At 41.8% G+C, this 12422-nt stretch overlaps 1 protein-coding gene across 1 annotated transcript in view; it reads right to left on the bottom strand.

Annotated features, from left to right (window-relative positions):
• Positions 1-1102: 1102 nt before the first annotated feature.
• The window catches only part of nell2a (neural EGFL like 2a), an 82049-nt gene continuing 70729 nt past the window's right edge, over positions 1103-12422 (bottom strand). The window contains exons 17-20 of the mRNA XM_056388022.1: positions 12146-12339; positions 8475-8651; positions 4866-5090; positions 1103-1910 (exon numbers count right to left, since the gene is read on the bottom strand). Coding sequence (XP_056243997.1) covers positions 1869-1910; positions 4866-5090; positions 8475-8651; positions 12146-12339 — 638 coding nt within the window. The 3' untranslated portion in view covers positions 1103-1868. The remainder of the gene's footprint in view (positions 1911-4865; positions 5091-8474; positions 8652-12145; positions 12340-12422) is intronic.

Below are 12422 nucleotides of genomic sequence, written 5' to 3'. Positions count from 1 at the left end.
ACAGTATCAACCAGAGACTACGTATCACCCAGGTTAGTGTCTGATCTCAGCATATGCAACAACAAATATTGATAATCCTTAAAAAAAACAGTTCACAGTTTATACATACATCGAATGACGTGTTATGAATTAAATAGGAAAGAAATATTCAGATTCTGTACTTAAGTAACAGCAGCAATAACACAAAGTTTTGTACTTAAAATATTATTTAAGTAAAACAGATAGAAAGTATCAAAAAAATGTACTTAAGTATACAATGCAGCAAATATTACCTCGACAAATTGTATAAAGAGGTTGAACTAGAAACACAATACCTCAAATTCGTACCTAAATACAAAACTTGAGTTAACGTACTTGCTACTTTCCACTTAGTTACAATATATACAGTGAATATACCAGCACTGCAAAGGCTACACATATCCAGTATTCATACACCTGCATATCCCTGTTTTTTGACCAGATGGATACATTAATTTTCTCTACATTACTGATGCTGTAAAATGATGAGTGGACTGAGTGGAATGCTGATAGCTGATCACAAGTCAGTCATATACTGTATATATATATATATATATATGTGCCACCATGTGTATATATACATTGTCATCAAAAAAAGCAAAACAAATATAGAAGAAAAGAAAAAAATATTACTTGAATTCCTGTATTTTACAAATTGACTAACTGACAATTTATAAGGTGGTGTTGACAAAACAGTTTTACCTCAGTGTCCAGTTTTGGAGATTTTGTCCTTAACACATGATCATCAGCTGAACCAGTTAGCTCAGTTCTCATGGAATCGTGAATGTTAAAATGTAAGGTGTGTTTGTTTTGTTTTGTTTTGTTTTGAAGCCCTTTTTTGTTCACATCGGCTTAAAAGTTAAGTTTCAAATTTCCTTCTTGACCCTGGAAACAGCAGTTAACAGAATAATCTCACCTCAAGCTCCATTTAGTAGCTGTGTGAGCTTCACAAGCAGATGGAGTTTCCTCAGTTGTTAAACTCAACCTTCAAGCCAACATAAATGAAGCTAATTAAATGAGTACTTAGTCTTCAAACACAATGAATACAAATAAATTACACTCATACAGAAGCCAAAGACGAGAATTAAATGTAAATGGAAATACTTTATTTCACTATTACACAATAACAAGCTTGGAAAGAAAAATTACAAAAGAGAGAAATGGAACAAAATGCTACAAAGCACCACATAATATAGACGACTCATAAATGTGGCAACGAAACCTTATGCTAACTGCCTGTACTCTACCTAAGTTATCATCATCATCATCATCATCATTGAGAATTTAGAAATCAGCAAAAATGTTTGGACATCAAGCACAGTCATGCCAGTAATAGTAATATCTTACAGATTCATGTAGCAATGACTCGGAGTGGGGAATGGTGATCCTTAAAGGTTCACACTAAGTGGTGAAACAGAACAAAGAGAGTGGGTTTGAGGAAACTGTAGTCCATCATCTGTTTGGTATGATATAGGTTTGCATTTGGTATAAAGAGGAGTTGAGGAGGCAGACGAGGGTCACGCAGTATTTGCAAAAACACTTTTTATGAGGTACCAGATGGGTGGAGTTCACCATGTAGAATATAGTATAAGAGCTAGAAATCAGTGGAAAGTACCTGAAGGTTAATTTTGTACAATTGTCTGTATCTGACAATGTGACATATGAGTTATCCTGATTAGTAACCCCCATCCATCTGGTTTCGCAGGCTAAATCAAATCCCAACAATGCAAACGCTATGTGACCCACACCTGTGAGGAGGATAGTGAAGAGACATAGGGGTGGTGTTACTTTTTTTTTTTTTTTTTTTTTACATGGAGAACACTGTACAGGTGCCTTCAGGTCTGCCACGACTAAAGGCACATGGGGTCCACTGAGCAACAGATGTGTCCATTCTGGAAATGAGAGGAGAGAGAAGGCACATGATTGGATTATTGTCACACTTTAACCTCAGGCAAACTCTTTTTGAAGCTCAGCAGATCATATTTTCAGGTGGTGGAGGTGGCGCTGCAGAATACAGACTGAATTTGGCATTTAGGATTGCTCTGGGAATCATTTTGGCACCAACTGATCCAAGGCGGCGATATTCTACTGAGAATACAAATGCGAATGGTCACAGAGTTATTCTGCTTTAAACTTAGGGGAGTGATAAACTCCCTGGATCCCTAAAGGTTTGCAGGGACAGCACTGTATGAACTAAATCGCCACACGGACCTAATCAGAATGCCATAAAACAGACTGCACTGGAAGAAGCAACGTTCCAAAACGCTAAGTCTGCGTTCGTGCATTTGAATTCAGTGTAAATCTTTGACATTTTTTGAAAAGATGGCATAAAGACTTTGAATATTTATCAGTTTGTCCCTCGAGAAATGCTGCAGTCTTTTGTCTAAGATGCGGACATCATTGCCAGGCAGGCAGGGGGAGAATATGTTATCTTAGAAACTCTGGAAAGCGAGTCAGTCTTGGTTGGTGGATTAGTCCTAAAGCTGAGGCAAACAATTTACACTCACAATTGGTAATGAAGGGGATATTCGCCTGCGTAGTTTACTCTCTCCCTGACTGTTCTACAAAACTCCACAAGTCTTATAGTGAAAACTAGTGGAGGGCAGATTTCTCCACCTGATTTACTAGAACCAATTCTACCAGTTTGTTTCAGTTCTCTAGATAGACAATATGACTCTCCATATCCTGTAAGTACTGTGTGTGCAAACATGTCTGCTTGTTTAACACATTGCAGAGGAGAGAGCAGACTGTGACTCCCTGCTGTAACTGAACCAGAGGCCAAGAGACGAGGGGCTGACAGATGTTTTCTCAGTGCAGGTTACTCCTGGTCCAAGGTTTCAGTTCATTTTTATTTAAAGGAATGATTCAACATTCTGGGAAGTATGCTTGTTGCTGAAAATGAGATGAGAAGATCGATGCCACGTTCATATCCGTAAAATAGGGACTTACAGCCGGCACACGGCTAACACAGCCTAGCGTAACGCATGGAAACAGCTGTCTTGTCATTACTGTGAGGTTGCCAGGCAACAAGGGGAGACTTAAGGTAGTTATATCTCCAGTCATTTTTACACTTAGGTTTTTGTATGGATATAATGAGAGATATATGAGAGCTTTAGAGGTGCTGTTGGTACCTTTGGACTGAGCCAAGCTAGCTGTTTCTCCCTGTTTCCAGTCTTTATGCTTAGCTAATCTAACTGTTTGTAGCTTCATATTTAGCAAACAGATACAGACCAGTGACTAATTAAAGGAAAAACCAACAAAGTATCTCAGTTAAGGTGTTGGGACACCACATGCCAGAACAGCTTCAATGTGCCATGGCATTGATCCTACAAATCTCTGAGCTCTACAGGAAGAATGAGCACCATTCTCCCAAATGATATTCCCTCATTTTGTGTTTTGATGATGGTGGTGGACAGCGTTAACAGGTCGGTCCAAAGTCTCCCATAGGTGTTGAATTGAGCTGAGATCTGGTGGCTGCTAAGGTCATAGCATATGATTCACACCAATTTCATGCTCATCAATGACCTCTAGTGCCCTATGGATGGATACACTGTCGTCCTGGAGGAGACCACTCCCATCATCATAGGATAAAAACTGATCACTCAAAACAACTTTGTACTGATTTGCAGTCACCCCTCCCTCTAAGGAGACAAGCGGATCCAAACCATGACAGCAAAATGCCTCCCCACAGCGTAACAGAGCCACCAGACCCCCTCACTGTAGGAGACAAGCCTGAGGCCTGTACCACACTGCGTATGCCAAACATGCACACGCCTACTTGCGGCGAACATGGTGAAGCATGACTCATCTGACCATATCATTTTTTCCACATCTCTGTAAACCGTTGCTGATGGTCTTTGCACCACCCAAACTCTCAAATTCGCATTCATCTTCACAATGAGGGGTTTATGCACCGCAGCCCTATAATATCCCTCTGTATGTAACTGTTGTTGCTGACAGTTAAAACACTGTTTACTAGCGTATGTCCCATAGATATAAATACAGATGTCCCTTTAGTCACTGTTCCTACTCAAACACCAGCCAGATGAGCATCTTTGTGAGTGAAGCTCAATTGGTGTCCCAACAATGAACCTTCTTTCAAAGTCATTTAAATCATTTCCTCTTGCCATCTTGATACAAAATCAGAATCAACTGGACCTGCCCAGCATTTGTGCACCTCTGTGGAAGCATCTGCGTTGGTTATGTCTCCCATGTCCCCCTCATTTATTCAGGGTTTTCCTTTAATTTGTTTCCAAGAAAGCAATAAGCGTATTTCCCAAGATGTCAAGCTATTAACAAAGAGCAGTGATAGAACACTTGGACATTTGAAAGTGAATAATTCTCAAATGGAGCATCGCATCTTATTTGTTCTGTTCTCTGCTCCCTATTATGGTTTTGAATAAAAAACAGCAGCTGTCACATCCTTAGTGTGAATATCAGATTTTCTCTCGATGCCATCACTATCATGTGGAACTGTGTGTTTTTGTTTGCAAAATATATAGGGGGTGAGGGGTGTTACTCATTTCATTAGGCTGCATCTCAATTTTTGCCCCCTTCTATCACTGCTCTCTTAAATTTGGTGAAATGTTTGTTTTCTGTGAGCATAAGGTTTGCGTGCAGATCGGTATCAGCACACAAACAGCTGCATTGACACCTCCAGACATATTTATCACCATGTGTCATAGATACAGCCATGAGGCGTTAAAGATGCACAAATTGCCTACACAATGCAAAGTCTGGACCACGGTGTACTCTCTTTTTTTTTCTGAAAAGCACTAAGCCAGGCTTCTCGGTAGGTGAACTATAATTTGCTGGCTGGAAGCTGCTGGCGGGGCCTGGCACCTTACCTTGCACTGGCACAGGGTGCACTCGGTGCCATGTTTAATCCAGGAGGAGCCGCTGAAGCGTGAGATGTTGTGCTCGTCCATGCACGTCTTGGTGATGTCGTTGCGGATGGTGTCGGCCTGGCAGGGGTCGGTGACACAGCGGGGACAGCACTCGCCCTCAGGCACCACGGTAAACTCACAGTCCACGGGCGGGCACGGCAGAGGCCAGCAGTCCACCTGCCCCTGCTGTAAAGGTGGAGGGAGGGAGAGTTTGTGATGGACAGACAGACAGACAGACAGACAGACAGACAGACAGACAGACAGACAGACAGACAGACAGACAGGCAGACAGACAGGCAGAGAGAGAGAGAAAGAAGGAGAAAGTTCAGGATAATCTCTGCTAAGGCGCTACTGCATTTTCCATGCCTAGACACATTGCTCATGCAAATACACATATTTCTCCTGACGCTTTGTGTTTGCATGCTAGGGGGAGCGTCCCCCACCTGATTAAAAAAAAAGAAGAAAAAAAAAGTTGTTAAGGTACCTAGAAAATATAGATGAGCAGAGCAATCTTCCAACACAGTCAGCAATTTTTTTTTTCTCAGACTGTGGAGGTAAATGCTCCAGTGTTTTAATTGACTTGTTCTAGTCCCCCTCTCTTATTGTTGTTCCAATATTAATCTCACAGCAAACTTTCAGCACAGAAAGCCTTATTGGATTTCTCCTGCTGCGGTTTTCCAGTGAGAAAACAGTCATATATATTTATATATTTTGGCCAAATTGACACATCCTGCTGTATGTTCCATCTCTCTGGCCTGACCCACTTCTTCTCTTTTACGCTGTCACACAGGAGCGTTTCTGCTTCACACCTTACTGGCAAATGAAATATGAACTCAAACTTTGTATGTTTAAACACACAAGGAGATACAAAACGCAAACACACACACATTAAGTTACAAGGGGCTTAATGCGAGTGTCCCACAGGGGATATTTAATATCACTGAAAATTGTGTGGTTCAGCATTTCAGAAATGTCGTTGTAAATTAGCCTGGTTTTAAAGCACAGGCTCACGCAGGGCTAATACCCACTCCCTGCCTCCATGTAGTGTGTAAACATTTGAAGTGGGAAATCCCCCCGAGTGGCACTCTTTGCCCGTAGCCAGAGGGAGGGATTGAATGCAGCCTCAGGTATCTGTCCCACACTGCGATAAGGGACACTGTCGTCTTTGTCTGTTTATGCAGATGTGGCCTATGATCACAAAGGAGGAAGAGATTTGCCATACAATCAGCTCTTATTTGCCTTTCACACAGAAACAGTGTGGACGTGTTAACTTGATCAAAGCAAAAACTGGAGCTGCTCTTTCATTTCTTTGCGGTATTTTGGAAGGTTATTATTTAAATCTGAATTTGCATTCAGTGTCCATGGTATCTCTCTGCAATTTAATCTCTTTGCCTTTACATGGACAGATGTAAGGACTTGCTGTAACAAAATGCCTCCAGGATATAAAAAAAGTGACATTTATCTTTGCCCGGGAATTAGCTGGCAACTATCACACTCCTTCTTTTATGTCTCTCGACCTAAAGTACAACCTATGGCTAAGGAACTCAATGCTTTTTTTTTTTTTTTTTTTTTGGGAATATTCTGGCGATTGAACAAGATAGCAAATCACAAGTGGCCCATGTGTGCACAGTTTCTCTGCAAAGGCCAAACTCTTGATTTCAAATGATTGCACGGCCAGCAGAAAAGGATTCACATCTTGGTCTTGAGAGAATGTTTTGCCCATCTGCCTGCTGTCACTGTGTATTTTAAGGCCCCTGCTGAGCCTGAACAGCCGAGGCTCTGTTAAGTGTAGGAGCATTCAAGGTTCATTTCACGTCCCTGTCACGCCACCGGAGTCCCTGTATGGTATCGCACTGCAGCCTTCTCCCTCGCCCTTTCAAGTGCTCACTCTTTATTCTTGGTGGCTGGTGGTCCTTTTTCCTTTGCGTGTCTTCTCCTCTCCGTGAATCTTTAATTGAGTGTATTTTATGTCCTTCTGTGCGCATGCATGGATGTCTGAGAGGATGTTGCCACGGTGACAGGTGTGCCTACATTCTCAAACGTGAGTACACGGCTGTGTGCATGTGTATACAATGTACATACATCATGTTTGTACATTGTAGATGTGTGTGTGTGTGTGTGTGTGTGTGTGTGTGTGTGTGTGTGTGTGTGTGTGTGTGTGTTTGCCTGTTGCAGCTCTGTTTTGCCTCAACAGACGAGCCCCTTGTTCTCCAATGTGTTTGTGTCTGCTTGTGTCAACATATATAAGTGCCTATAGTGAGCAGGAGCCTCGGCGAGAGTGAAGCAGAGCGAACCCATTTTCAGCCGACTGTGCTTCCCCGCTGCCTCTCAGCTGAGCGGTGATTTTTCGAGCTCTCGTATAATGGCTTGCTGTAAGAAATCCAAAAAAGCAGCCCTCAGGTCCGAGCATCAGGACAGTATTACAATGGCGGGGAGGGGGAGGAAGGAAAAGGCATCGCTGTTGCTGCTCAGACCATAAATCTGTCAGACTGGAGCCAACTTATATTAGCTACAAGTATGACTAATCTTTAAAAGCAACAAAAAGCAAGGAAAAAAAAAAGCAGAAAGAAAAAGGAGTTGTAAAGTGCTTGTCTGAGATCCACAGTGGAGATGATTTGTGAGTCACTTGAACAGAGGGGGTGACACTGGTGTGGGTGTGTGTTAGAGCTGAGTGTGAGTGAGACGAGACAGTGGGGTAGAATGTAAAGCATGACATTTGCATTTCATGTGCATATATCTACGCAGTGGGAGGGGGCAACACAGGTAGAATGATTTACGGTTTTTGTCAAGCTGATTGGGAAAAACATTCATGAAAAGGTTGAAACAGCAGCACAGCCTAAACATTAGAAAGGGTCCACACAGCTGAAGATGTCAACACGAAGAAAACAGTGCATATGTCTCACTGTGAAATATTCATGCGGAGAACGCAAATGTTATTTTGTTTTAGTCTGAGAAATAGGATCGCATGAAGAGGACGCTCGAAGCCACGGAAACAGCAAATAAGTCATCGATCAGCAAAAGCACACACTTTGTACGAGCTCCTCAAAGCACACACAGATGGTACACACACTGTGACACCCTCCCACTCGCTAGACACGCGCACACATTTTCTCCTGTTCTCTTAACCTTGGAAGTATCCTTCAAAAAAAAAAAGTATAATTCTATCACAGCAGAGAACAGAGCAGAGGGTCCTTTTGAATTCTTTAAAATCTCACTAATCACTCACTCCCCCCTTTTCTTCTGCCACGAGATGAAAACCAATCTTCATTTTCTCCTCTCTGCTGCCTTCCTATTCACCTCTTAATCACTCCCCCTCTCTGGCCACAAAACTTCTCTCCTTGACTTTCTTTGCAGAGCTGATCTCTCATTCGTGAGCATTTCCACAGAGACATTTGTCACATTCATCGTGTGGGCTCTGTGGCACAGCAATGAATGCTTTTTGTTTTCACTCTCACCGTAAATGGCTCTGGTTTAAAGCATTGACTAAATTCCTGCCGTGTAAATTTCATAAACACAAGGTGGAAAAAAAAAAAGGGGGGGGGGGGGGTTAATGTATGCGTCCCTACTCACCAGGCACTGGCACTGCTGGCAGTTCTCCACCCACGTGTCCCCGCTGCCGTAGGTGAGCAGGCCGTTCTGGTGCAGGCACTGGCTGCTCAGTCGAGGGTCGCACTCGGGGCAGCAGAACAGGTCGGCGTTGGGGTTGTCGCAGTCGCACACCATCCTGCGGCACATGACTTGGCCGGCCTGAGGCGCAGAGCACAAACACACACACAAACACGAGCACAAATGAAACATTGAACACGGGGCTGCGCACAGGCATGAGCACACAATTATATACACGCAAGCACAGACAAGGCCATTTGTTTAATGGGATCATTAAACATGTATGTTGATCGTAAATATTGTACTAAAGGCTCTGTAGCTCGTCCCCAGCTACTGTTTTGAACCTGTGTTTCGTGGTTAGTCGGCCTCAGCTCGCACAATAGACAAGACACCAAAACTGGGATATATTTTCTGAATACTGATGAACAGCAGTTCTTCAGGGTTTCCTGTTCATCAGCGTGGTGTTTGAAGAAGTGTTACTTTGCTGTCTTGTTGTCTCGGTGATTTAAGGTGCCTTCCACATATGAGAGCCGCTGTGGGTCTGAGCTCAGTTTTTGTCACATATTTCTCTCCTGCTCACTGCTGTTGCTACTTTTTATGAGTAACTGTGTAAGCCATAAAGAAAATGAATGTAGTAATGTTTATTTCAGACACAATGCTGGGCAGACACACGAAAACCATTCATCAGCAACTACAGCGTTTTGATACTGAATCGATTAGAGTCATTTTTTTAAAGGATATTTGCCCCCAAATTCTTTGGTTCCAGCCTCTCAAATGTGAATATTTGCTGGTTTTCTTAGTCTTCTATGATAATGAAACAACGTATCTGGGGTTTGGAGCCATGGTCGGGCAAAACAAGACATATGAATATATCAGTTTGGGCTTTGACAAATGATAATTGATAATTAAGGCCCACAGACACAATACTACTGATCTTTGATGTACAGTAGGAAAAAAATGACGATAGGAACAGGTTCAACTTGTTGCTTTTGTATCGATTCTCCTTTAGTTTGCCACTACAGGAAGAGTAAGTCCTCACTGTTTCTATGACATTTAGGGCTGTTGATCAAGTGTCTAGTAACAGTGATTATATTGATCCCTACTGCATCCAATAATAGTCACTTGGTGATATCATGTAAGTAGATATCAAATGAGTCCTCACTTCTGATGACAATTTTGATGACAATATCATTATTGTTCAGTTATGATCCTGTGACATACTGTGTGTTATCTGTTTCTATATTGTTTGTCACAGTTTTTGCTGCCTATTTTAGCAAAGACACAGAGGCTAAGGTAAATAATAATAGGTAAATAGAGGTTAAGGTAAATAATAATAGGTAAATAGAGGCTAAGGTAAATAATAATAGGTAAATAGAGGTTAAGGTAAATAATAATAAAAAATATAGAGAGAGGGTATATTTAAAGAGAACTATGTTATGATCATCTATAGACAACCTCCAACCTAAAACAGAGCCGCATACATCAAAATAAGTAATCATGAGCATTCAAGTATTCAAACAAATATTTACACAATGGATGACAGTTAATTGACTTAAATCTGCAGGTTGTTCAATGTGCACAGTTTAAAATTGGTTGCCACCTCATTTAGGATTCTGGACCACCTCAGTGCCCATGAACCGCAGCGATACCTAGAGTTTCTGTAAATTGATTTTTTTACGGCAATTAATTAAAAGTATTTTAATTTTTGAAATGTTTTAGAAATTAGCAACCCCCGCTGACAAATGCACTGATGCGGTAAACCCCACCCGTCTGCTGCTCCAAGCAGACTGAAACAATGAAGGATTTGCATATTGCATGACCTCAGTCTGGACACCACGCAGTCTTTGTCTTTTCTGAGATGTTTGACCTTGGTTTCCCCCATCACTTAGTTGCAGCTCTCCATCTAATATCCAGCTGTGTCCGCCCATCTCCAAAACAATAACATGTTTACTCCTCTGCTCCTTCAACCGCTCAATATGACTAATTTTGACAGGCAGCTCTTCCATCTCTCAAATCAATTAATATGACTTATTTAATTAGGGAGCCATTTCTGCCCTGGTCCTTTGTAATCAAATGAATAATTTGCTGCTTGATCATTCACTACCGACACTAATCCACTATAATCACCTTCCACTACTGCCAGACACTTGGCATTAGGTTGAGTGAAAAGCTGAAATGCAAAGTATGACTGGTCCGTGACCTGATAATCATGAAAGAAATATGTTTTTGGGATGATGGAATGAGTTTTCTGGACCAACTGTTCCCAGATGCCTTGTCACTTTGGTGTCAGAAATCAATCAAAACAGCTACATCAAACGCCTGAGTCACTCAGCTAGACCTTTAAAAATCACTATGTATAGCTCATGTACTTTAATTAAATTTCTCATCATTTTGGCATCACTGTCATTGTCAACAGCAGCGTCACATCAGTGTTTTTTCTATGTAGCAGTGATTCCATCTGCACTGAATCTTTCCATGCAACTTAAATCCTACAAATCTCCTGAATTACTGAACGAGGATAAAGCGTGAAAACTGGCACAGTCTTTCATTTTGAGAAGAATTGGATTAAATTTGTGAGCACTACTTGCTCCTACCGCATGTTTTTGTTTGTTCAGTTGTGACATTTTACATTCTTTATTCTATATTGGCAATAGCAGAAGCTAGCTCACTAGCTTCAGCTAGCTTGCAGACAACATCCAAGACTGAGCCTGGTGAGTTGTACCTCTTTTTTTAATAAAATGTTTAACTAAACATATTATCAACTTATTGACATATTATCAACTTTTATAGTTTATATGGTGAACTTGTTAAAAAACAGGTTCCTGATGACAGCAACATTAGCATTCCTTTAGAGTTGTGTCTCTGGCCGCCTTTTCACTCCTTTAAGCTCTGCTAGATGCTCCACTATGTTCAACATTTAGAAGCTACTTTGTCTGTCTGCTGTTTGGATTAGCTGAGCAGGTGCTGCATCAGAGTGTGTTTACAGGGGGAGCGCAAACTTGATAATAATAATAATTTTCTGTGGGTTTGTCACTGCAGGTGACCCCTCTCAGACCTCAGACACATTTAAAACGGTGATTAGTTCAGCTTTAAGAACACACAGTTACACTATCCACTTAATCATGTATCATGACTGAGTGCACACTGTAGAGAAGTAGTGAATGAAACAGTCATGAATTAAACAGCATTCGCCGAGGAAATTTTATATTTTGGACTCCACATTATGAATTCCCCTTTAAAGGTCAACTAGGTGCAAATTTACACATCAAAGTTACCACGTTTTGACCTTGAGAATGCTCCACAACAATTGATTGTCGTGACTTCAATCAAATTAAGCGTATCATCCGCTGCGCCACTATGCTTCAGCATTTTTCAAAATGTCAGTGATTGGTTAAAGTGGAGCAGTATGTTCACAGGACAAGACAAGGTGACATTTGTTGCTGATTGGCCCTGTGGGAGATGGCATCCTTCATGGGGAAGGAGAGGTGTACAGGTGCTTTGTTGTTCTTTGTTCCACTTGTCTGTTACAACTAACCCATATACCTCTGATTTGTTACTCTCCGTCTGTCTTGGTATTTCTCTCTCAGCTTTCTTTGTCTCTATGTTCTCCGTGTCCATCGCCCTCTGTTTCTTACCTGACAGGAGCACACAGAGCACCTATCGCTGTCCAGCACCCAGATCTGCCCACTGTGCTTGACCTTGTTGTCATGGATACAGTCGCCGGTGCAGTTGTGCCCGTGGGGGCACCGGCAGTCATAGCCTCCCTCCAGGTTGAAGCACACAGTGTCGTTGGCACAGGTGTTCCTCCCCGTCTTGCATTCATTAATGTCTGCGGAGAGCACAAAAAAGATGACATCACACATATGCTCCGTACAGATAACACAGTTTCTTTATGACTTGTGGATTTTTTCA

This window comes from Seriola aureovittata, chromosome 10, assembly GCF_021018895.1.
Source record: "Seriola aureovittata isolate HTS-2021-v1 ecotype China chromosome 10, ASM2101889v1, whole genome shotgun sequence".
Taxonomy (NCBI): domain Eukaryota; kingdom Metazoa; phylum Chordata; class Actinopteri; order Carangiformes; family Carangidae; genus Seriola; species Seriola aureovittata.
The sequence above is the reverse complement of the archived record's forward strand: the minus strand, read 5'-3'. Positions and strand labels throughout refer to the sequence as shown.